Below are 27,460 nucleotides of genomic sequence, written 5' to 3'. Positions count from 1 at the left end.
AATTTTGTTTGTAGTGACAATGAGTGTACAAAATATATTGTGGATGTCAAAACTATATACATATAACAATGAACAAGTGAAAATAATGTAAGGATTAAACCTTGCATCCCGCCTGGAGTTGAAAACTCCAACTTAGAGCAGTATTTACTACTCAAGTTAACCCCTACCCTAAGCAGCAGTACCTCAGCTACCACCTTATCAATTTAATACTAGTTATATTTAACTGAGGTTAACAGTTTTCAATTCAATTATCTATCAAGACAAAACTACACATTTGGTAAAACAGCATCATATAAACTAAAATAAACTTTTTTTTTTTTTTTAAAACTGTTCATACTATTATATAGATCTATGTAATATATAACACTTGTATTCTAATAGCATTCAAATAATCTTAATGTTAGAAATCAAGAGGAGAGAAAATTATGTTCTAACATTCATTTAAATCAAAAACTTTGGCTAATATGATTCAGACATTACATGCATTAAGATGCATCTATTTTCTGTCATGTGAATTCTATCAACAGCTTCCAAAAAAATCTTGAATTGTTTGTATATGAGCATTTACTTAAACTCATTATTGTCAATAGAGTAAAATATTGTATTCATAAAAATTATTATAAATCATATTGCATAGTTATGCAGATTCTCAGAAACACCTACGTTATTACCTAAAAAAAAAAAGCCATCACACACATAAACACAGACACACACACATACATATACACACACACATATACACACACACACATACACACACACACACACACACACACACACACACACACACACACACACACACACACACACACACATACATACATATACACATACACATATATACATACATACACACACACACACACACACACACATACACATACACACATATATATATATATCTGATCTCACTGAGTTGTGTGTTAGTAGAGCACTATCCTACTTGCTGTCCCTAGAATAAATCTGTCTGCTTTATACAAAATAATGCACAGCAAACACATATTAGTAACCAGATTTTACAATCATGCTAACCTACTGCTTTAAAATATATCACATGACATTTCTTCCAGAATAGTTATAAGATTATTTATGCTTGCCAATCAGATGAATTAAATGAGTTATAGTAAAGTATATGTTTGGGACACAAGTTTTTAACACAGATTATTATGCTACTGTTAAGTAGATTTTCAAAAACATTTAAATAAATGTTTCATTTTCTATGCCTTCTAAAATAAGATATTTACTTGCTACAAGAAACTACATCATCCAAACTCATCATAACTGACATATTTTATGAATAGAGTATTTTTCCTGAATCTGTGGTGTGACAGTGTGATAACCTTGTCAATGTTTATACTAACTGCTTTCAGTTTCTCTGTGAAAATTCTGTGAGTGAAGCTTCTGAGGAAACTCATGGACACTATGCATGAGACAGCCCACATCCCAGATTGTCTCCCTTAACATTTTGGTGGGAAACTTATTAAAACTTGTGGCAAACATTTATTTTGTCAATAGAGTAAAATATTGTATTCATAGAAATTATTATAAATCATATTGGATAGTTATGCAGATTCTCAGAAAAAAAAGCCATCACACTCACACACATACATACATACACACACATGCACACACACACACACACACACACACACACACACACATATATATATATATATATATATATATATATCTGATCTCACTGAGTTGTGTGTTAGTAGAGCACTATCCTACTTGCTGTCCCTAGAATAAATCTGTCTGCTTTATACAAAATAATGCACAGCAAACACATATTGGTAACCAGATTTTACAATCATGCTAACCTACTGCTTTAAAATATATCACATGACATTTCTTCCAGAATAGAGTTATAAGATTATTTATGTTTGTCAATCAGATGAATTAAATGAGTTATAGTAAAGTATATGTTTGGAACACAAATTTTTAACACAGATTATTATGCTGCTGTTAAGTAGATTTTCAAAACATTTAAATAAATGTTTCATTTTTTATGCCTTCTAAAATAAGACATTTACTTACTACAAGAAACTACATCATTTAAACTCATTATAACTGACATATTTTATGAACAGAGTATTTTTCCTGAATCTGTGGTGTGTCAGTGTGATAACCTTGTCAATGTTTATACTAACTGCTTTCAGTTTCTCTGTGAGAATTCTGTGATTTGAAGATTCTGAGGTAACTCAAGGACATTGTGCATAAGACAGCCCACATCCCAGATTGTCTCTCTTAACATTTTGGCGGGAAACCTATTAAAAACTAGTGACAAACATTCATTTAGCAGTGTAAATGCATCTAAACATGACAGAACATCCACAACGTATTCCACAGATCATCACAGCCTCTATGCAAGTGAAATTAAACTCAAAATTACCAACAAGCAATAAAACTCAGCATTCTTCTCCCAACTCAATTTTCATACAAATCCTATTATTCACTGTGCCCACACAGTCTAAAGCATTTCTATATATTAATAAAGAAAAGAAAAAGAGAGTAGAAAATAAAAGGGAGTGAGGCAGAAATAAAAAATGTAAGAGAAAGCTGTAAGAAGTATATACAATGGAATGTTACTTACTGTTTATATTAATAGAGTTAAAATAAAACATATTATTTACTCTTATTTAGTTCTGATTATTATTAGTTAAAGCATGACAGATTATTTACAAACAAGCATAAGCAGTATAATCAAGAAAGTATAATTAGAAATAGCATTTGAAGAACTTATAAACTTTTACAAGAAATAAATATGTTATTATTCTATTAATGATATTTTCATTACTGTTCTCTCACTGCCCTCCCCCACCCTTTACCCACTACATAATCTAAATAGAATGTCATTGTTTAAACAAAGAAAATAATAAAAGAGGAAGGAAAAAAAAAGGTAAAGATAAAAAATGTATCAAATTACTAACCTTACTTTTTTCAGAAAGAAAAACAAATCGAGTCACAGCCTGCCATTAAATCCTCAGGCATTTTGACTGGTTATGAAACAAAACATTTCTTTGCACATAGAGAATAACTTTGATTAAATCTTTTCCAAAATATTTGTGGCTTTCTGGAAATGCAGGAACTATATTCAAAAGATTAATAATGAACTAAAATGATGAGAGAGAAAAAACATATAACAAATCATTTGTTTTTAGTCTCTTCTTCTTCTCTGAAGTCTTCCAGGAAGCTTCAGTTGCCAATCTCTTTAATGAAGAACTAGCCCATTCCATTTCTTCTATTTTATCCAAAATCCTTTTTCTTTGACAAACAGTAAAGCAGAGTCTAAATCATCGAAGACCTTAGGACCATCAGGAAGGAAGATTTTAAGCTTGGCAGGAAACAGAAGGTATGTTTTAAACTGTGCTTTTTAAGCTCCCTTATTAGTGGCAGAAAAACTTTTCTTTTAGCAATTACCATGGAAGAATAGTCATTGTCAAAACGCACAGTTGTCTCATTAAACTTAACAGGAGCTTTAGCCCAAGCAGATTTAAGAACCATCTCTTTATCAAAAGATGATAGAAATCTAACTATAACTGATCTAGGATAGTTTTTGTTAGAGTTAGTATTAGCTATAGATCTATGTGCTCTTCGATACTAAAAGAGAATGCTTCTGGTAAATCTAAAGTTTTAGGGAGCCATGTTGTTAAAAAAGAAGTAATATTGTTACCGTCAATATTTTCTGGCAGTCCAAAAATCCTAATGTTATTGCCTAGATCTATTTTCCAGGTCATCCAGCTTTGTTTGTAAATGTGTATTTTGTTTCAGCAGAAACTCAATGTTGATTTCCTGTTCTTGTATTTTATTTTCCATGTCATTCACAGCTTCTTCTATGCCTGTCATCTGGATCTTCTGTTGTTGCAGGTCCATATGTAACAAGTCTATTTGTTTTGTAGTTTTTTCTATGAAAGTGTCTATTTTAGTATCCATTTTATCCATCTTAGCAGTAAGTTGCTGGACTATAATTATCACAGACTGAAGTTCTTTCTTGATGCTGGAGTCTTGAGAATTTGTCTTACTGGAACTCATTTCAGACTGATAAACTGACAGGAAAATTTCCAAAGTAATTTCTGACAGGAATATTATTAAGATTTCCTTTCTTTTTTAGATATAGTTCAAGAACTATATAAAACAAACATATTTAGAAAGAAAATTACTTCAAGAATTAATTTTTTAAGTAATTAATTCCTGTCAATGTAATGAAATTGGTGGAGCTGAAGAAATCTGCTGCTATCCTGTGTTCATCCTTGGCCACGCCCTAATAAAGGATTTCTGAATGCACTCTGACATTTGTATAATAAGCATAAGAATTAGTATTTAAAGGTGATCTGGTAAGTAGTTAAGTGAAAATACTTGAAAGTTTGATATTGACAGAAGGAAATGACTTCTGTCAGTAGTTGTGCTCCTGGTAGCCTTAGTACAGTACATGACTGAGTTCACTCATTTAAGGGTAGGCAGTACACTTTTACTTAAGGTTAAAAATCAGTTAACTGAGAGCATGTGAGATGTTTTTCACATCTGGGAGGGAAACAAAGCTAGGGCAATGACGGACAGCATTTGTGTAAGGGGGAGCACAGATGCTAGCATAACTAAACCTAATTTTAGCACAGATAAAACCTGTAGGTGTAGCTGCCTATCTGGCAACTTCCCATATATGAAAGGGTAACTTCCCTTTTTGGAAAGTGTACTCTGTTTTATACATTTGCTGTGAGTTACAAGAGGTTGGAAGTCTCGCACTGTATTTAGTTTATTTCTTGAGTGCTTTTACTGAAGTAGAGAGTCTGAGATAATGTGACATGGGTACAAAAAGAGATGAGAAGCAGTGACTGCATAGGAGATCAGATGCCAAGCATTAATGCAAACATAAATTGCAAAATGGAAACAAACACTGAAAAAACTAGAGAGACTATGAGAAAGCAATATCTATTTATCAGAATGACTACCTTATCGATTTTATCACAGAACATCAACAGCATTGTAGGTATAGATAAAAAGCAACAAGTATTGAATTTTACTAAGCAGTATAGGATGCTACTGGAAACACATTTGGATAGAAATGAGCATGTAAATTTGGCAAAGAAAGGATGTCAAAATGGATGCTGAACAGAGCATCAGGAACAACTGAAAATGGGGAATAATAATAATCCTGATTGCGAGAAGGATTCAAATAGCAATAGAAGATGACACAAACTCAAATTATGGCAAGAAGGTATAATAAAGGGCATACTGAAAGAAAGAAAGAAAAGACTCTAGCAAGCCATCCTCTTACAAACCCACCTTAGTCTTAACTCGTGATCAATACTTTATGATGACACTGTCAAAGTCGATGGTAAAATTAGTGGCAGACAATCCATTTAGATCAGTGTGGGATTGTGGGAAGATGCTAGATATTTGACAACATAATATTAGTCTCGTTGATTCTCGAAGACATTCTGTCAAGAGAGAAGAAACTAATGTTTTTGGGACTGGATGCCAAGAAAACTTCTGGCGCAGCAGAATGGAATTCTATTCAGTGTCCTTGAGAAAAGGCAGTTTCTGATGCATTTCATTAAGGGTGTATATCGCATCATCGAAAGCGTATAATCTCGAAGCTGAAATCATCGAACTGAACACCTCGAACTGCAGAACATCGAAACGGAAAAGAAAAACAAGACGTGGAGTGTTGATGAAAAACAAATTGCTCCATGTAGGGGGAAGACCCCCTGCACCCCCTACAGCCCCTGCCACTTACGGATACCACTTCTGAGAGCGTACTACAGTGCAGAAATGGAAGATTTCCGTTTCCTACACTGTAGCGAGATCTCGGAGTTGGTATATTTAAGTAACTGGGTGTGGGGGCACAGGGGGGCTTGTCCCCCTGCCTACACACTTCATGTGTCATGTACTTGTTGTAAATGCCATTAACAGCTGTTCGAGGTTTTCAGTTCGATGTTGTCTACTTCGAGATTATACACTTTCAATGATGTGATATAAACCCTTTCATTACTATTACACAAACTATATACTGTAGATTAGCAGTTAGCATTAAAAAAATCTAAATTTTCCTAGGAATTTCAATTAAGGAAAAAAAGAAAGGTGCTCACTGCGCCCCTTCTTGTTTATGGTTTACACAGAATGTCTGGCAATTTAACTAAGGTTGCAAATAAGGTAATTACTGGTTAAAATGATTTGGTACGCAGATGTTATTTTTGTATAACTTGTTGATCCACAAAGAGACTTGGATCATCTGTTTGTAGGTATAGGCAAATTTGGTAAAATATAAGGGTATAAAATTAATACAGCTAAAACTCAAGTAGTGATCTTTAATTATGTGTCAATCCAAATATTAAATAGAACTATCTTTTTGTGGGCCTATGCAAAACTGCAATCTAGTGCATGGAGTGCACTGATTATGGTTGGATATTTGGAAAAACACAAATTAGTTAAGCGCCAGAATAGCGCATGACTGATCTTAACAAATGTTAAGCAACCCCCGGCGAAAGTTATTAAGGTCAGGTCCCACATTAGGCAGTAAATTCTGCCTGTTCTCACAAATGACAGTGGGTCTAAATTAAGTAGTTGAAGGAACTAAAACCCGAATACCCCTTTCATCGACTCATATGTGTTGAAGCTACAGTTAAGCGAACAGCCACATCGTCGATTATTTTCCAAGGGAAAAAAATCAGTAGGCCAACTACGCACGGCACAATATCACACCACCCTCTAACTAAATATACTAACTCAAAGATCAAACTACAGTGGGGAAAAGGGCAGATTTAAAAAAACGGGCAACCTATTTTTTTTCCCTTGGGGGAAAAAAATCGATGATGTGGCAGTTTGCTTAACTGTAGGTTCGACACGTGTGTGTCAATGAAAGGATATTCGAGTTTTAGTTCCTTTGACTATGTAATATAGACCCAGTGACAGCAGCAGAACAAAATATTTGTTTCTGTCTGCTGTCCATACCCTTAACATATCCCTAACTTTCTGTAAAAAGATGAGAGACTTGTTAGAATAACAGAATGCATGTTCATCTGCATAAGTTCAAGAATGTGCATGCTGAAACTCAAATGTATGACTTCAAACTCAGTGGTTCATCCAAAAACTACATATTGTATTAGTAACGGACCAAACATACGAAGCAATAATCTGTCATGCAAAAATTTGGACAGTTGAGCAGTATGGAGGTAAGTATAATTTTAACAGACTACAACACATTACCTCTCATGACTGTACTCACAAAGCGTTTTACAGCATTGAAAGTCAGAGAAACATTTAACAATTTTTTTCCCATTTAACCAGTAGAACATAGAACAGATTAATCTCCATCCACTACAAAGAATTATGATTGTTTCACCGATCATAACCCTAAACTGTGCGTTCTTAACATAGATGTAAAGATTCACCTCTCAAGCTCTGCTCACAATCTTCTATACTTCGGATTGCACTTAGCCAACATGTAACAAAACTCTTATGAGGAAACTTTAAAGGAAATAATAAGTTGTCCAAAAAATAACAAACCCTTGGTTGCAGATGTTGTACTGCCACAGTTCTTAGATTTAGCACAGGAGTTCTAACATCAGATACCATAAACAGAGAGAACCAAATTGTATCCAAGAGTGACACAGGACATACTGATTTCGCCAAAGACTCAGGGGAGTTTGGGAGCACCTGACATACCACTTTACATGCAGACAGTACAGTGCAAGGTTTATCTAAACTATATGGATGCAAATTACAAGGTATCCTGCAAGAAAAGTTATTAAACAATAGGAAGCTGGCTGAGGCAGGTACCCAAATAGAAATTTGGTTAAGGAAATTAGATAACCCAAGAAAGGTGGGATTTGTAATGCAGAATTTCACACAATAAATAATAGCATAGCCATGGTTAATAACTAGAAACTTGTAGTAGGATGTAACAGACCAACACATTTTTGGAGATGGAAATATGGGAAAACCCTGTTAAATATCACTTTTACATATTAGAAGGAGATAGAATTAAAACATGATAGGAGTTAATTATGCAGTTTGAGCTAGGGTATTAGGGACAAAGCACAGTATTTAGCAGATGCCCAAGGGGCCAGAACTCAGCATAGTGAGGAATGGATTGCAAACAGTGATTTACTATTAACAGAATGGTTCAAGCATCCTATGGAAGGAGGAGGATCTAAAAGATGCATAATAAAAAAAGGTAAACTGTTACCAAGGCAAAGTGCCACAGGGAGTAGCGATGACATTTTTCAGCAAGTGGCTCTCTGGTTTGTTCCTTAGCAGGGGTGCCTTCTGTACACAATCTGCATGTACTCTGTTGAGGGGTTTCCTCCTGGTACTCTGGTTTAATCCACATTCTAAAGACATGCAAGTTGGTAGACAGGTGACTAAATTCTCCATAGGTATTTGTATGCAATCATATAAAAGAAAGGCCTGCCAATCTACTTTCATTCCATACTTGTCTGGTAAAGTCTATGGAAGACCAACTATTCATGGGGTCACTGCAGGAGTCAGATGTGACTCTGCATTATGTATGGATGGGTGAATGTTTAAAGTATTGTAGGGGAACATTGTGAAATTAGCAGAAAAGATATGCGACAACCAGGGCAGGTTGCTGTGTTTTGTGTTCTCAAGGGATTTATGGGAAATAATTTTCAGTGAAGCACAATACTCTACACAGGTGAGGAAGTACAGGATATTTGCATGGTTGTTTTTTTTTTCCACAAATTAAACCTATAGACCAGATTGTCTTGATGGATGTTCTTCAGGATTAACTAAAATTGTTGGAAATGTGACTACAGGGACTGGGGAACATGTATTCACATTTACTGGGACTGCAGAAACTAGAAGGCTTTAATAAAGGAACTAGAGAAATTATTTAACAGACTATCTGGAAGAGAAATAGGGCTGGACCCAATTTTATATTTTTCAGGGACTAAATCAGATATAGGATTATCCTTGCATAATCAAAAACTATTGGCTCTGATAATGATGCTAAATAAAGGTAGTTACTAAGAACTGTAAGACAGAAAATGAAGTAAAGATTGAAGAGTTACATACTCTAATAATTGGATTAGTAGGAGTAAGAAGGTTCAACAGAGAAAAGTCCATAAATAAGTGGATGTTGTGGGTTCAGTTCTATGAATGAGTTAGGACACTAAGTAAAACAGGACACAACACAGGAGACCTATTTTTAGATGAAAGGTATGCAACTGAGGCTGCTCCCCTATCGAGGGGGGATTAATAATGGGAGTTAAAGGATGGAAATACTGTTAAAGGAATGTCAATATATCTGTTATGTCCATTTGTTAACTGCTTAAGTGTTCAATGAGTTACACAATTAGCTGTTGAAGACTGGTTTGATGCTGTCCAAATTTCACAGTAAAATTTACTTTGTATAAACACTGTGGAAAAAGTCTTAAGACACTTCAAAAACAAATGGTTTAGTCAGGGTCAGCTTCAGAGGAGGCAACTGTACTTTCAGTGGTTTGAAGCCAATACTAGCTTCAAATGCATAATGGACTTTTTCCTACCAAGCCCACTATACAAATACAATACAGACATAGTTCCTGTAACCCAGATCAGTTTATGGGGCAAAAACCTGTCTATGTAAAAAAGGTTACCAAATGTCAATTTACTAGCAGAATAACCACTTGCATACATTTTCAGAAATATGGTTGCCATAACATAAGAAAGAACATCAGTTAAAAAAACACAATAATTTTATGTTCAAGAAAATAACCTTTAAGTTTCTTGCTGTCTGTATGGAAACTAAAATCTTTAAAAATACCTTTTCGAACTTTATCAGCTGTGAACTTATTAGCTTCATCTTTGATATCCTCAATAGTAGGAAGATAAAGATCTCTTGGTATACCACCATTTTCTTCATAAAGAAATTCCACCGTCTGTCGTGCAATATCCACCATACCTATAATAAACACAAAAGAAAACCAAAACAGACAACTTAGATTCTTACCTTTCTAGATCACTATTTTTCCATATTTTTGTTGTTTTTATACAGGTCTAACTAGTACACATACATACAAAAACAGATTATTTGATTTGAACCATTGGTTACAAAACAACACTACAAAGTTATGTTACTTTATTGACACTGTAGAATTTAATAACAGATGTAATTTGTAAAAGTTATTTTAGGTAATCCCCATTAAGGTAGGCAAGGAACAAACCAGAAGACAGGAAAATATCACCTAAATGAAATATATTTTTACCCCTATTAGTTTCAGAACTGCCCAGTTTTATCAGCAGTGTTTTCATTTGCAGAGATCCATTATCTGCCGGTACCAAGTGCAAATGTGTATATCAACGTAAAGCACATATTTCTCCACTCATCTCCCAAATTGTTCCTCACCACGAGCACTACTGTAGAAGAACATGAAGAAATGCCTCTTAAAGATAATAATATGAAATCTCACCTTGGAAACAGCCACACATGTATTAACAGGTGTTGGCTTAGGTTGCACAGTGTTTATCAACAAATTGTTGTAGTTAGACCAAGATGTAGTTAGACCTTATTTCTAGGGAGCAAGTCATCACTGCCCTCTCAAAGGCAAAAAAATACAGCCTCCATGGGACCCAATAACATCACAGGCTGCATCCTACATGAACTCAGGCAGGAACCTGCAAGCACCATTAGGCACTCAAAGCCTGAGTACCAGCTTCATCCCAGCCGAGTGGAGAACAGCCTCCCTTTGCACAAAAGTGGACCGTCCACCAATCCAGGAAATTACAAACCCATCAGCCTAACTAGCCTGATCTGCAAGGCCATGGAGCAGATTATCATGGACCTCATTAACAAAGACACTGGCAACCTCCAAACACTCAATCCTACACAGTTTGATTTCATCAAGGGGAGGTTGTGCCTGTTAAATTTGGTCGACTTCTTTGAGACAGTCACCAAAGCATGGACGAGGAGAAGACGGAGCACACCGCCTACCCTGACCTGGCCAAAGCCTTTGATACTATTCCCCACTTGGGTATAACAGATAAACTCTCTCAACTAGGCATCAGTCTGTATGTTACCAGATGGGAAGCAAACTGGCTCACTGATAGAACCCACCTAGTTAAAATGGGGGAAGCCACCTGAAGCAGTAGACCCAAAACAAACAGTGTACCCCAGGGATCGGTCTTGGGCCTCTGTTGTTTGGGATATACTTTTCTGAGGTGCAGGCCAAACTAGTGGGCTATGGCTAACCAAGTCTGCAGATGACTGCAAGCTGGGTGCTGTCATCAATTCCCTTAGTGATGTGGACATCCTCCATGAGGGTCTCACCTAAACAAATGACTGATGCCAGAAACACGGCCTCAAACTGAATGCCAAAAAAAACATCATCATCCCCTTTGGGGAGAGTGATGTCCCCACAAATTATCACATTAATAGCAAGGTCCTAAGCATGCAGTCAGTATGAGGGACTTGGGTACCCAGATAGCAAACTGACTTTTGACCACCATACTGCCTCCATTCTATGGAAAGCTTTCTACATGGCCCACCTCATTACTAAGGGTATCTCAGCCAGGGACAAGGTGATCATAATATCCCTTTTCTTCTTTCGGCTTTTCCCAGTTAGGGGTCACCACAGCGGATCACCTGCCTGCTCATGATTGGCAGTGGAGTTTTACAGTGTCGAGTTGCCAGCCTGGCACCCAACCTTCCACAGAAGGCACACACACACACACACCTAGGGCCAATTTAGAGTGTCCAATCCACCAACAGCATGTCTTTGGGATGTGGGAGGAAACCGGAGCACCCGGAGGAAACCCACACGACCACAGGGAGGACATGCAGACTCGGCACAGAAGGCACCCCAGCCGAGGATCAAACCAGAGAACCTCTTGCTGTGAGGTGACAATGTTAACCACTGCACCACTGTGGCCACCCTGGTCATAACATCCCTCTATTCTTCCCTTATAAGACCCATTACAGAGTACAATACCCCTTTCAGCGTGTATTTCACAAAGCACATGCAGCAGCTGGACAGAATACAGAGGTTCCTCACCAGGAGAATCCAGGGCCTCAAACATCTACCCTACACAGGTACACTAAAGGCCCTGTCTCTCAACTCAGTCTCATACAGACACATCAGACGTGACCTCTGTCTGGCATACAAAGCAATCTCACACCCTGCCTTGTTGGGACTACTACATATCTGCAAGTCAAGCTCCACTTGAGTAACCTGCACATGTGAACTCAACCTGGTCTGTGACATCAACAGGACTTGTTGGCGGGACAGATATGTGTCCCAAAGACACCCCTTCTGTGAACAGACTCCCTCTCCATGTCAAGCAGAGTACCTCATTAACCCTTTTTAAGCGCAACCTGGATAACTGGATGGGGAACAGAAAATATACCTCTGGGATTGGTGCAGCCTAGTGGGTTAGTGCAGTAAGCTGTACTTGACAGATTACAATGGATTCCACCTGTGTCCCTGCTGGACAGGGGCACTGGGTGCTGACCTATCGGAACATGGGCCAAATTCTTGTCTAGGCTTGTAAGGGCCTCAGGGCCAATAGGTTAGTAACTTCCTATGATCCTATGATGAAATCTGTGTGGTCTATCAAAAGCACAAGTGGACAAATACTGCACATCCCATACCAGCCACCACTGATTAACGGAACAACACTGCTTTATTATATTTAATGTTTAAGACTATGACTTGTACCATAAAAAGTAGTAAACCCTTACCTTCATAAAATATTACGAAGAACACTTTTTTTCAATAAAAATATATATGGACGGGTCTTCTTCAAAGTATCAAATTACCACTTTATCGAATCCCATATCATTGAGAAACACCCGGAACATCAAAAAATTTCAATAGGAAAAGAACCACTTAGCCACCATGGTGATCTTTGCCCTTTCCCCACTGTAGTGTGATCTCAGAGTTGGTATATTAAGGTGGGGGGAGGGGGGCAAAGCCCCCCTCACATCGGTGGGTTTGATTTGCTTTGTTTTTTTTTTTGTTATGTTGGGTTAGTAGTTGTTTTCCCAGAGACAGTTTTCTATGTTCCTGATGTTCAATGTCATGCAGTTTTCGTGATGTTGTCTCGATAATGTGGGATTCAATGAAGTGGTAATTCGATACCTTGAAGTAGACCCATATGGATATCTCAGAAAGTAAGAAAAAAATAAACTTTAAGTCAAACAAATATGTTCAAACCAATCTTACAAAATAATACAAACAAAACTGAATAAAATAACATTCTAAAAGAAGCCTCATCATCTGACCTTTGATATTATCTAAAAAAATATATATGTATACACACACACACACACACACACACATATATATATATATATATATATATATATATATTTTTTTTTAACCAGAGGTGAACATAACCCTCACCCCATCTTCTTTTATTTTATTATTTATTTATTTCACTTTGTTTACTGGGAAAGCCAGACTGCACCTAAAATAGCCCGTTTTCAGCACAGGCCTGGGGAAATAAGGTCCACAGAGTACTATGTTGTAAACAGTACAGTATTCACATAAGATACATAAGGTATGCAGTACAATGTACATATAGGATACCTGCTGAGAAATTAATATGAGGTACATATTGTAGAAAAAAAACAAAGATAAAAACTTCCACATTATTTTAAATAGGATGTAAAAAAATTAACACTTGAGACAAAGAGATAGAATGTACAACGGCTACGGAAAACTGTTGCCTAAGAAGATAAAATAGAAGCAGGCAACTGAAAAAGGAGAAGGAATATTAGGGAGGGAGAAAAGTAAGTGAGGAATAAGAGAATCTTATATCAATTACCTATTAAATAATTCTATAAACTACTTTTCTCTTCTATAAACTGTACCAACATGGGACATGAAATGGATGAAATAAACATCTTTGAGGAGAAGTATACAAGACATAAGTGTTCGATCACACCATCAAACATGAAACTTCTCAGTCTGGATATAGACAACATATGTGCCTGTTTTGTCAATGCACAGATAACACATTTCTTGGGTATCACAATCAACACACCCATTCCCTTAATTTAGGTGCAATAACTACTACTTTACAACCACTTAACAAATTAACCTATCTGCAAAAGTCTGCCATAGTAACATTATTACCACAAAAAAAGAGGACTGATCAGCTGAATCACAATTGTCTTACTAATATAGCAAATCTCTTAACTTGTACAGAGATTTATAAACCCTCTATGTGTCATCCTTAGTTTAACTACAGTGTTAGTCTATTCACATTCTTTAATCAAACTACCTACAAAAGTAAAAAAAAAAAAAAAAAAAAACGAAGGGCGACTAGCAGAATCCACACAAAACTTTAATGTCTAATCTACTAGTCTCCCTTGGTTTTTCTGTTTTGTTTTTACAGTTTGTATTTATTTGTCTTGGTTATCTACCAAAGTAAACAGATCATCCAAATTAACCTAACACCAAACAACAGCATTCTGCACACAAAAGATAAGCCCTCAAAATTACTAATGGTGAACTCTTTTTTTTTTTTTTTTGTCCAGTATAAATATCAGTCAACTAACACCCAAACAGAGCTTATCAAAATCATTGAAGGGGTCCAACTAGTGCCAGTCTCTATGCCCTCTTTAATAAAAGCCAACTATTGTATCTGCGAAAATGAACTCCACCTATTTAGACTTTACACCATAAATTATGTTTGCATAATCAAAACAATGTTAAACAATAATGCCAACAACTAACATCTAGTTGAGGAAAAAAGAAACGGTGACCACCTCTCCCCCCACTACCATAAAAGACACATCTACTGACACTGTAGTAAGGCCAACCATAACTCCAGGGAAAGAAAATCTGCCTACAGCAAACAATCATAATCCACACAATACCAATTATTTTATTAAGAAAAATGATCATGGCACTTTCATTCTCATACTAATTGCATCATTCAGAGCCAAGTTACCTTACTCACTTAATTATCCACCTAAATTCCCATGGCAGACAACCTAATCAGTTGCTGCATTATCGTATACATTTTCTTACTTCTAGTTTCAATTTTTAACTCTACTTTTAAAGCTAAACTGACATATAAAGGAAAACAGATTACATTTTCATACATCTTTTTTCTGTGTGTTCTATTTTGCAACTTCATTTTTCCCCAGTACCTGCCAAACAATAGGCTCATCTCAGCCAACTAGCCCCTTTGTTCCCCTTCACAACCATGAGAGAAGCCATTATTAACATAGCCATCATGGATTTTCCCTGGTAAGGACCCTAACACCTTGTATATGCCCAGTAAGCATTCTCGAGGAGGATATGCAATTGCTGTTGGGTGGGACTGTTGAACATTTCAGAGCAATACATACTCACAAATCACCTCATCTTGTAGAAAACCATGTTGTGTATCCTTCTTTAGTTTCTAGTGGAGAAATCAATGCATTTTCTGCACAGTGGACATGTTATCTACACACACACACACACACACACACACACACACACACACACACACACACACATACATACACACACCCGAGAGGGAAAAGCAGGCACAGCCCCTACACTATTCACCCTGCCCCATCAGCTCTGGCAGGCATCCAAGCTGCTAATCAAACCTGAATCATCCTGGTTGCAGTTATGGATTTATCCCTCTGCACCAATGAAGTTGGTTGCATGCCTCTTTTATACAAGCTGTGTGTTCCCATTCCAACCAAGTACAAAACTTCTTAGATACTCTTCAGTACCTCTACATATCTCTTTTGTAGCCCGTCACATAAAGACTTTCCTTCAAAGTTATGAACACTTCCAACCTTAAAAATCAACCCTCTCATCAAAATCACTACTCTATCAAAAGCATGCAATCCAATTATCCTTCAGTTTTCAGTGTCTCAGTCAAATCCAATAGACCTGATGACATCACTAAACAAAAGTTTTATTCAGCTAATGCTGAAATTCCCTCAGGAGTAAAGCATTCTAAAAACAGATTGTCTAAATTCCTGGAGGGAAAATCTGAGCTCAGTGATATATTAGTTAACCAATCACTGAGTCAACATTGCCTTGTTATATGAACTCAGTCACTCACGCAGCATAGTTTTACAGCAGCAACAATACAATCTGCAAATGAAAAAAAAAATAGTTATCCCCAATTGTTCTTGATACGTCTAAATCACAGTACAATATAGTTTCAACAACATGCATTTTAACATCACTGGCAACTAACCAGATTATTAACAAAGCATAACAATTGGGAGGTTGGCCTAATGGTTAAGGTGTTTGCCTTACAAACACGAGGTGCAGGGTTTGAGTCTCACAAGGGATAATTGGCTAAGCTTAAAATGGCTTGCAGGGCAGTTAGCTTAGTACTAATTTATGAACCTATGAACCTGTAATGATGTAAGTGCTGATTTTGTTAATCAAAGTCACATAGTCTGTGTGTTGCCAATTCTATGATAAGAGTCCTGTCACTGAAATGGATACAAACACTGAAGAAAAACGTAAGGCCTGTGGTATCATCGTCAGAGCTCTTTTTTAATTAAAATGCATCATCCTATGCCTAGGAAGTCTTGCAAAGACAATGTTTCAGTCAACCAAAATGCCCATGTCATTATCATCATATCCTACTGCAACTTTAAAACTATGAACCTGATCCAAAGTTTTCAAAAGATCTCTACATAGTCTCACTCTGTCTGAAAAACACTCTAGGCACTGTTGAGTATATTAATGTTTTTTTTTTGTTTGTTTGTTTTAGGTTTACAAGATCAGCTGAATAACCCCCTTCCTACACCTGCCTCTTTAATTTCTTAGGGTGAGAACCCTCTTGCCCATTAATTCCCTGGTGGAGACAAGAGATGGGTGTCAAGGAGTGGATTAATTTGCAGATCCTACGGAGTGTCCTATCAGCACCTCCTCAGCAGTCTGCAAGCTATTTTGCAGGTGCCTTAGAATGTGCATGGTCACTTCCTCACGTGTAACTTCTCAGCCAAATGACATATCACTGGCACAATAAGCATGACAGGCTCTTTATGCTGCTGGGGATGGACCTGCATTTGTGCTGATGTTGACAGTGCATTGACCCAAGCCACCTTCTTCTTGCTGGATGGGCAAGCTGGTGAAGGTTGCTCACTACCATCCTCCCCACCTTGTTCCTTGCTAGCCAAAACAAGCTGTCTGAGGTGCAGCCAGGACTTTATCTCTTTGTGCCACAGGGTCAAGTTGCTAGAAATTAAACTTAACTCTCTTTTCTCAGCATTTTACCACTACTTCAAAAAAACAAACGTACAATAATCTATAGTTTGCTTTGGGAGGGTGGCCTAATGGTTAAGGTGTTCACCTTATAAACACAAGGTGCAGGGTTTGATTCTCACAAGGGATAACTGGCTAGGCTTAAAATGGCTCACAAGGGCAGTTAGCTTAGTACAAACCTATGAACCTATGAATTACTACTTAAAAAAGAAAAAATTTTCTTCCCTTTACCCGATACTTCTAGCATAGTGACAACAATTAATACATCTGCTCCTTCTCATACCATGTTTCAAATTTAACTATTATAATATTTGTCAACCCTATGGACTTCTCTATGGTTAACTGAGTCAGTCTGCAAGCCTTTTCAATGTGGATAGATTTAATAGAAAATCTCCATGTCACCCCTTCTCTTGCACATACTTCATTAAGTTCCTTTTCTCTCTCGGTATGTTAATCTGTCTCAGACCTTATCAAGTACTTTGCCTTCCATGACGATCAGTTTATAACCAACCAATAGCAAATCTGTGTTTATATTCAATAATTATTCTATCACTATCAATTCTTTTGTTGCAGGATGATCACGGTGTCAGATTGCTCTCAAAGTTTATCAAAACCAAGACCATGCAATTCCTCCCAGGTCTTCCAATATTCATCCAAGTTACTCAAACTTTTTCTGTGTTCTAAAAGTGCATCAAATGATACCCCCATCAGATTTCCAAGATGGCTACACACTAAGTAACAGCTTAATTCTGGCTCTCCAAGTGTGAAAACAGAAACACAGTACAGAAAGCCAGTGGACTTGGATTTCTGATTAAACTTCAGTAACTAACTAGTAAGTGCACTACCTGGATGCCAAGGAAAAAAAAAAAAGAAATGCAGAGGACCTGAAAAAAAATCAGCTACAAAAGGTGATGATAAACACTGACTGGGAAAAGTGCTATAGCTGTTCGGCAAAAAAAATGTGCAAGCTCTAGACATGGCATCCAGTAACTTTAAAGAAAGCATAAAGCAAATGCATACAGACCTGACTAAAATAAATGAAACCCTGATGGTGTATATCAACTCAAACAATAAACGGCTGTAAAAAGCGGAAGAATTTACACAGGCACTCAGATGAGATGACAAAACTGCAAAACTCAGAGGCTGAAGTGAAGAAAAGGCTGTTTGAATGTAAGAATGCACAAGAAGGGATGTTTAAAAAAATAGAATTAGAAAACAGAGAACAAAGAGAAAACCTGAGATTTTCCTGCTGAACCTGAGAAGCTGGAAGGAACAGACTGTATTAATTTCATGAAAGCACAAATAAGCAACTGGACTGGTATTCCACAACAGGAACTGTTAAATGAAAGGACATATCATACCTACACTCCAAACCTGACTATTAGAAGACAATCTAGACTTTAATAGTAAAAATGTAATCTTACCAGCAGAAGGAGTTAATTCTGACAAAACAGTGGCAGAAGGACAAAGTACAAAAAGTGGGAGACAGCAGAGTGTTTGTGGAGAATGACTATTCGCTGTACATCAGGTAGAAGAGGAATAAATGTATTCCATTACATAGGGAATGTCGAGAAGTAGGGGTGAAATTCAAACTGTTGTACCCAGCTATCTTAAACTATTTTTCCCTGGAGGAACAAAACATCTTTTGGTGAAGTACACACTAAGAAAAAAATACAAAAGTTTGTCCAACAAAAAGTGAGCTGTTAAACTGGAAAAGATTCCCCTCTTGTTCTTCTGGTAAAAAAAGACTAGAGAGAGACTGCACCAGTGAAACTTTTCTCAGTGTTTCAATGCAGAACACTTGAGAGAGGGGGGAAAAAAGCACAGGATTGGATTAAAAGAATCAAGACAGCACTGGAGATGAAGCACAGACTGGGTCTGGGAGATGGAGATGAACAGGAAACAGAACAAGAGAATCTGGACTTTCTTGGACTTTGTTAAACTCATATGGGACTCTAAAGCATATAACCTACTTTATGTCATTAATGTTTGGAAAAATACTCAAGAGAGGGGAAGAGGAGGGATAAGAGTTAACTAAGTAAAAATTTTTTTTCTCAACAGTATTACTTAAGTGGTGCATGATTTTCACTGCATGTTGCAAAATAATTGTTTGCAGTTATTTTTAAGGGTAATGGGGATGTTAATGTAAATAGGTGCTTCTGTTTATTTATTTATTTTTTGTTTCTTTCATCCTTCTCTCTTTCTCCTTGTTCAGTTTTAAGAAATGTAGGCACTGCAATATAAAAAAAAAAGATCTGGTTAAAAGAGCATGACAAAAGAAAAATTTGTGTGCTTTTTCTTATTCTTATATGGAGAATGACTGGGTTAAGACCATTAGCTTTATATAGCAATATGTTTTAACATATCAAGTAAATGAAAGAATACTGATTATTATAAACTCTTTTTTTCTAGTAAACAGTTCCATATCTGGTTCTCACCTTACTAGCAGATAATCTGATAAAGAGAAACAGCTTGGAGAAAATGTTTACTGAAAGCATTCAAGTATTTTCCCAGCTGGGAGAGCTATAAAGATAAGGCAAAACCAGACAGCACTTAATAGAATTACAGGCTCTACCATGCATCTTAGCATGGATAATCTTTCTTATTGTTTAGCTTGAGTCTGTATGTGGCTGTCAGTTTGGAACTTTTGTTAGGTTCATAGGTAGGTACTGGGCTATCTGCCCGAAGGCATATATTAGCCCAGCCACGTTGTGCGGTATTCACTGCCCCTTTGGTTAGTTCCCTAGGTCCTTGATCTAGCAGCTAGTACCCTTGGCCCCTATCTAGTAGAGCTGTTGGTATGATCCCTGGTGTGAACTTTCTGTTACCCATCCACTCGTCAAGGTCCCTCTTGAAGAGTGATAGTGAGGGGCTCTGTCTTATGTAGATCGGGACCTTGTTCCATAGCAAGGGAAGTCTTAGCGAAGGGAATCTATCCCTCCAGCATGTTCTATTCATTGTTGTGCTGAGGTTTATATCCCTAGAGCGTGTAGCTCGAGTAGATTTGGTTTTGCTAAGATGGAGCATGTTCAACAGTTCTGGGTTGGACATGGCTTTGTATGTTAGACAGAGATTGCCTCTGAGAAGGCGGTATGCAACAAAGAAAAGCCTTAGTTTTTTCAATCGTGCTGCATAGGGCAACTGTTTGAGGCCAGTAATCCTCTTAGTGAGGTACCTCTGTGGTCTCTCCAGCTGCTGGAGATGCCTAGCCAGGTACATTCCAATTGGTGCATTGTACTCAATAATGGGTCTGATGAGGGAAGAGTAGAGGGGCACCACTACATCCTTAGATCTTGATGCAAACCCTTTTGTGATCAGATGGGTCACAGAGAAGGATTTTCTAACCACCTTGGCAACATGGTTATCAAAGGAAAGCTGACTATCTACTTGGGTCCCTAGATCCCTTATTACTTTTCAGATTTCAGGGGGTTACCTCCTATGTGGTAGTTCGCGGGGATTACTACGCATTTTTTAGCATTTAGCTTGAGACCATGGCTTTGACACCATGCATCAGTCTCATTTAGGCCCTTCTGGAGGATATCCATGTTGGCCGGAGACTCTATTATAGCACTCAGTTTGCAGTCATCTGCAAACTTGGTCAGCCACAGCCCTTCAGTGCTTGCCTGTACTTCTGAGAAGTATATGCCAAACAGGAGGGGCCCCAGGAGAGAGCCCTGAGACACACCGCTCGTGACTGGTCTGGATTCAGACATAGATCCCGCTACTCTTACTTTGTGGGATCTGTCCGAGAGCCAGTTTGCGATCCAGCTTGTGACGTAAGGGTTTATGCCCAGGTTGGTGAGTTGGAATGGTGTCAAATGCTTTAGCAGAGTCAAGGTAAGCCATGTGTACCTCCTTTCCCTTAACTATAGCCTGAGTAACTGTCTCAAAGAAGTCCACTAGGTTCGTTCAGGAGGCATGATCTGCCCTTGACAAAGCCGAACTGTGTGGGGTCAAGTGTTTGGAGGTTCCCAGTCTCTCCATTTATGAGTTCCATAATGATTCGCTCCATTGCCTTACAGATCAGACTGGTCAGGCTTATTGGTCGGTAGTTCCCAGGGCTTGTGCAGCGGAACCACCGCAGGTGCGCCATTCTATGGGCACATATCCTGTCGAGAGGCTGAGACTGAACAGGGTATTCAGATGCGAGGTTAATTCATTTTGGAGCTCGCGTATGACACAGCCCGGGACACCATCTGGTCCCATGGAGGCAGTGTTTTTAGCTTTAGATGGAGCCTTATTAACCAATGTATCAGTAATGATTGGGGTTATACAACCCCCTGGAATAGTAATAGTCCCTGTAGGTAGTGGGGGGGGGGTGAAATTTGCACTGAACCTGTCAGTCAAAATGTTGGCAATGTCAGTGGGGTCAGTGTATTTTGTTCCATTTTGTACTAGCTCAGAACAGACCTGAGCGTTACCATTTAGGTTTTTGACGTAACCATAGAAGGCCATATGGTTATCCTTGGCAACTTTCTTTTCGAAATTGGCTTTAGTTGACTTGATGAGGGCCCTCAATTTCTTACTAATGCTTATCAGGGATGATTTTTCTACTTGAGATTTGGCCTTTTTTTGTATAAGTCTCCTCCTTTTATTGTAATAGTTTGCTTATTGCCGGGGTCCACCAGACTGGTTTCTTCTTGCTTGAGGAAGGAGTCTTGGTTTTATTTGGGATAGACCTGTCCATGCAATCCTGAAGATGTATATAAAGTGCAATTGGTGTAGGATTCTGCATCCTGGATATCATTATCCTTCTGCAAGGGAATAGTGGAGCTTTCCACTTCTGACGCAAGTAGTTTAAAGTTTGCTTTGGAAAGGTTTTTTTATGATGGTTTCTTTGACTGGGGGAGGTGGAGGGGTGAGGATGTCCAGGGTTATCAGTTTGTGGTCTGATCTAACCAGAGAGGGAGTGATAACAGGTGTGGTACAATGGGCGCCAATATTTGTGATGACTAAATCCAATATGTTGTCTCATCCAGTGGGAGAACATACCAGTTGTTCAAGGGCATTTGAATTTATAAGTTCTATGAACCGCTGGGCATAGGAGTTAGAACTTTGGTAGTTCACCCAGTCTATACCAGGGTAGTTGAAATCACCCAAAATTATGGTGTTCGGTAGGACCTTTATATTTTCTAATGCCTCAAGGAATGCTGAGTGAGCATCTTGGGACATGGTGGGCGATCTATAACAGCCTACGACTTGAAATGTGGTTTTGCCTGTTGATAGTTGCGCATGGATGATCTCTGGGGCATCATGCTGCGCCACTAACCTGGAGATCTGCGTATCCTTGATGAACTTCCCTGGACAGGGGTCCAGGGAAGTAAATAGTGTGGGAAGAAATAGCCAGGGAATTGTTATGGCTAGGCTTGTATAGGTCGTAGGGCTGATAGCCTAGTACCAACCTATGAACCTATGAATATGGATACACCTCCACCCTTTGTACTGCGATCTGGTAACTGAGGCCGGAAGATATGATATGAATTGTAACCTGGTAGTGCTGGGGTGCTCTCTGGAGCCGTGAACCAGGTTTCCGTCACTGCACAAACATCGATTTTCTCCATACTGAGGAGTGCCTCGAGTGCGTGCATTTTGAGGTTGAGACTTCTGGCGTTGAGTAGCATTACCTTTAGTTTTTGGTTACCTGTGCTAGTTATGGTGGTTGGTTTGTCCTTTGAGCCTTGCCTAAAAAAGGCACTATGGGGACAGCAAGAGCCTTGGCCAGTATTCAAAAGCCTAGGGGTGACAGGTGCAAACCATCTCTGGTGAAACAGCGAGGCTTGTCTATCATGTCATCCCAGGCAGACAGACACTGGATCCCCTTAGCATGACACCAGAAGCTTAGCCAATTGTTGAAACTGATCATTTTGTCTTTGTATTGTGGTATCATTCTAGGTGAAGGTAGTATGCTACTCAAGGTCAGGGTCATACCAGCTTGAGCTACATGATCAGAGAGCTCCTCAATTCTGGAGTGACCTAAGTGCCTGTGTTATGTGGCGGATCCTAGCACCCGACAGGTAGATGACAGTAACCTTCTCCTTGTTCAGCCTGGTGAGTGGAACATCTGTGCGCCTTACTATAGAGTCTCCTATTACTAGCATGTTGGGTATGGTGTTTTGCCTTAGAGGCTGTCGTGAGGCACACTGCTGAGGTGAATTATTTGTTTTCTGGCTGGTGTTTGGAGGTGCAGGTTGCTTGCTTGTCTGCTTTGGAGGGCACTGTTTCTTTTTCAGAATGGTACCTAGTGCCTCTGATTATGTTTTTGTGTATGTTTTGCCAGTGCTTGTTTTGTAGATCCATGTGTGACTGGTGGTGTGATGCTAGTGTGTCTCTTCTCCTCTTGACTGTCTGTTACAGTCATGGGTTGAGAGCGCTTAGCCTCCAGTCTGGCTGCGTATTTGCATCTCTCACAAGTGTTTGTGTCTAGAGGTAATAGGAGATGGTTGTCTGTATACATGAGGCAGCTGTGACATTGCCTCAGGATGCCCAATTCCACCAGACGAACTGGAGAGTACACCTGAAGCTGACCTCTGGACATGCTTGGAAAAGTAAATTTCACTGGTCTTATGGACAATCGAGGGTCTTATGCTGTATTATAATACTGCTGTCTAGGAGATTTGGAAAATAACAGTGCTGTCTAGGAGATTTGGACAAATGCTGATTTGGGTTATGCAAGTGCTGCAGTAAGAGTAGTTGACCTGAAGCACTTGAGCTAAGGCTTGCCTAGTTCTAAGGGAAAATTTGCAGCAAAGACTTTGTGGAGCCAGGAATAGTATACCCCAGCTAACCGGCGCTGCCCGATGCTGCTCTGTGCTCAAGGCCGCGCAAAAAGAGAGTTGCAGGGCTTTAAGAGACAGAGAGATCAAGGAGTTTGGAATTGACCCAAAATGGCCAATAAAACTACAGTTTCTAGGCAGTAACCACTCCTACAGGGACAGGCAGGCTGCTCAGTGTTAACCACTGCCACTGGTGAACACAGAGACTTCCCTTTAGCCCAAGTAAGCACTGGCCTCCAAGAAACTTACAAACAGTTCAGAACAGCAACTCTGTAACTGAACTCTTTTTAAATTATAGAAAGTGGGAAAATAGCAAGATTTTTTTGTTTTTTTGTTTTTGTTTAAGGATAGCAGAGACACACAAGTAGCAAACTAGTCAGAACAGTGCAATAAATGACCCCACCACGTGTGTGCTAGGTCAGAGGCAGGTAAAATGCAATTTTAAGAAAAAACGATTTTAAATTAAGTGCAACACAAAAAATGCAATAAACAGGCTCTAGGGTATGTTCTAAATATAAATACTGTTTCTAACACAGATATCAACTTTTGCAAGAAAACGCCGAAAAGTAGGCAGCAATGCAATTGTTCTAAGAAATAAATCAGACGAAAATACTTAAAATCTCAAAAGTGGCTCCTTTCTTCTCTCAGCATTTTCTCCTCTTTGTAGGTGCTTCAGCAACAACTATCAAGCCTGGAAAGATGTCAAAAAAACGCGGCTGCAGGGTTTTAAGAGAGAGAGAGAGATCAAGGAATTTGGAATGGACCCAAAATGGCCAATAAAACTACAGTTTCTAGGCAGTAACCACTCCTACAGGGACAGGCAGGCTGCTCAGTGTTAACCACTGCCACTGGTGAACACAGAGACTTCCCTTTAGCCCAAGTAAGCAGTGGCCTCCAAGAAACTTACAAACAGTTCAGAACAGCAACTCTGTAACTGAACTTTTTTTTAAATTATAGAAAGTGGGAAAATAGCAAGATTTTTTGTTTTTGTTTAAGGATAGCAGACACACATAAGTAGAAAACTAGTCAGAACAGTGCAATAAATGACCCCACCACTTGTGTGCTAGGGCAGAGGCAGGTAAAATGCAATTTTAAGAAAAAATGATTTTAAATTAATGAAAACGATTTTAAATTAAGTGCAACACAAAAAATGCAATAAACAGGCTCTAGGTATGTTCTTAATACTGTTTCTAACACAGATATCAACTTTTGCAAGCAAGAAAACGCCGAAAAGTAGGCGGCAATGCAGTTTTTCTAAGAAATAAATCAGAAGAAAATACTTAAAATCTCAAAAGTGCCTCCTTTCTTCTCTCAGCGTTTTCTCCTCTTGGTAGGTGCTTCAGCAACAACTATCAAGCCTGGAAAGATGCCACAACCACGCGGCTGTAGGGTTTTAAGAGAGAGAGATCAAGGATTTTGGAATTGACCCAAAATGGCCAATAAAACTACAGTTTCTAGGCAGTAACCACTACTACAGGGACAGGCAGGCTGCTCAGTGTTAACCACTGCCACTGGTGAACACAGAGGCTTCCCTTTAGCCCAAGTAAGCACTGGCCTCCAAGAAACTTACAAACAGTTCAGAACAGCAACTCAGTAACTGAACTTTTTTTTTTAATTATAGAAAGTGGGAAAATAGCAAGATTTTTTTGTTTGTTTTTGTTTAAGGTTAGCAGTGACACACAAGCAGCAAACTAGTCAGAACAGTGCAATAAATTACCCCAACAAGTGTGTGCTAGGTCAGAGGCAGGTAAAATGCAATTTTTAGAAAAAAACGATTTTAAAATTAAGTGCAACACAAAAAATGCAATAAACAGGCTCTAGGTATGTTCTAAATACTGTTTCTAACACAGGTATCAACTTGTTCCTATTAAGGGGGTAAAACTTCAATATATGAAGATGTACATAGTTTTGTGTTATTAAGTTTATATATTTATTTGACGTTTGTTGACCAGAAAAGTCTGACTGGGTCAGGAATCCGTTTTCAGAGGAGCCCTGGGGAGAAAAGCTCCACAAAGTAAAAACATTTTACAGAATAAAAGTTCAACGATCATTACATTTACATGTGGGTGCATAGCTTACAAAGTAGCCTTATTGACATATAGGCAGTTGATATTAATTTACAACAGTAATTCTGCCATCAAGAAATACAGAGATACAAGTTAGTTCAGTCAGTTTATCTATTTACAATCTTTTTGGTAAGCTGATTGTACACATAATAATGAAAGTCTATATATTTAGAAAGGATGTCTACAAGGATTTTTAGGTAGAATGCAGGTACACACTTGAAAAGAGAGATTAAAAGAAAGTAAATGTTAGCTAATGTACATTAGTAAGACTAGCAGCTAAATAGAAGAGAGAAATGGGGGAGCTTAATATTTGTGGTCAGGACTCAATAAATCAGGCACCTGTGTCTGTTGAGGGGAGGAGAGGTAAGAAAAGGATGGTAGTGTAAAGTAGACCAAAAGAAGGGGAGGAAGGAGGATATATAGAAGAGTTAAGGGAGTGGAAGGTTGGGGGGATTAGGGGATACCTAGGTTGATTGGAACAGGGTTTACTAGGGCTTTCTGGAATAGGGGCAGATGCTTATATCCTGGAGGTGTTTTTTAGTTTGAGTTTAAAATTCTTGTGGTTTGCTACTGCTCTGATGTTTTTTGGTAAAACATTCCAGATTAGCTACAGTGCAGGACTATAGACACTGTCCAGCTTTTTTGCTTGGTCTGTGTAAGGTTACTAGTTACTTGTCTTCAGATTGGAGGGTCTTGGTGGGTACATAGGTTTGGAGAAGTGAGCTGAGTGCAAGGCAATTATTGGGTTAATATTTAACTTTGTGTGTCATATTGACTTTCTAAGCTAGTATAGTCCAGTTTTCAGGCTAGTGCTAAATTCAGGGCTGTGATACTAGTTTCTGAGTTGCCCATACCTTACTTGGACAGAAGGAAGTTTCTCTGTACACCTGTGAGAGAGGGGAGCTTTGAGCAACCTATCTGTCCCTGGAGGAGTGGTTCCAGCCCAGAAGTTAGTAGTTTATTGGCCATTTTGGGCTAATTTCTATCTCATTTCCCTACTATAAAACTCCGTTTGCACGGTTTTGCGCACGGGCAGTGCCAGTTAGCTACGGTTAAATTATTCCCAGCTCCACTAAGTCTCCTCTTCAGTTTTTCCCTTGAAACTAGTCTAACTCTCAACCTAAGCACTCAAAAAGCAAAAAAGCATCTTACAGCCCAGCACTTGCTCAGACCTAATAGCAAGCACTAATATACCCTGACACCGATTGCCCAGCAGAGCAAGGCTCTTTATTCATCCCTCACCAACCAAGCGACTAAGCAGCTCACCCTACTATTCAGGCATGACCAAAGAGCAACTTCAGGTGAACTCTCCAGTCCATCTGGTGAATCTGGATATCCTGAGGGAATGTTACAACTGCCTCATGTACACAGTCAACCCACTCCTCCTACCACAAAACACTAACATATGCGAGAGATGAAATTATACAGGCAAACTGGAAGCTAAGCTGTC

The 27,460-nt window shown here is 38.5% G+C and overlaps 1 protein-coding gene across 2 annotated transcripts in view; it reads right to left on the bottom strand.

The window, feature by feature from the left end:
* The window catches only part of HECTD4 (HECT domain E3 ubiquitin protein ligase 4), a 5,422,508-nt gene that overhangs the window by 981,712 nt on the left and 4,413,336 nt on the right, over window positions 1-27,460 (bottom strand). For both annotated transcript variants that reach the window (XM_044068422.1, XM_044068423.1), the window contains exon 53: window positions 9,764-9,901. In XM_044068422.1, the coding sequence (XP_043924357.1) occupies window positions 9,764-9,901 (138 nt within the window). The remainder of the gene's footprint in view (window positions 1-9,763; window positions 9,902-27,460) is intronic.

Source organism: Protopterus annectens, chromosome 4.part0 (genome assembly GCF_019279795.1).
Source record: "Protopterus annectens isolate FY-2018-M chromosome 4.part0, PAN1.0, whole genome shotgun sequence".
In the NCBI taxonomy this organism is placed as follows: Eukaryota; Metazoa; Chordata; order Ceratodontiformes; family Protopteridae; genus Protopterus; species Protopterus annectens.
This window is presented reverse-complemented; position numbering and strand designations above follow the sequence as displayed.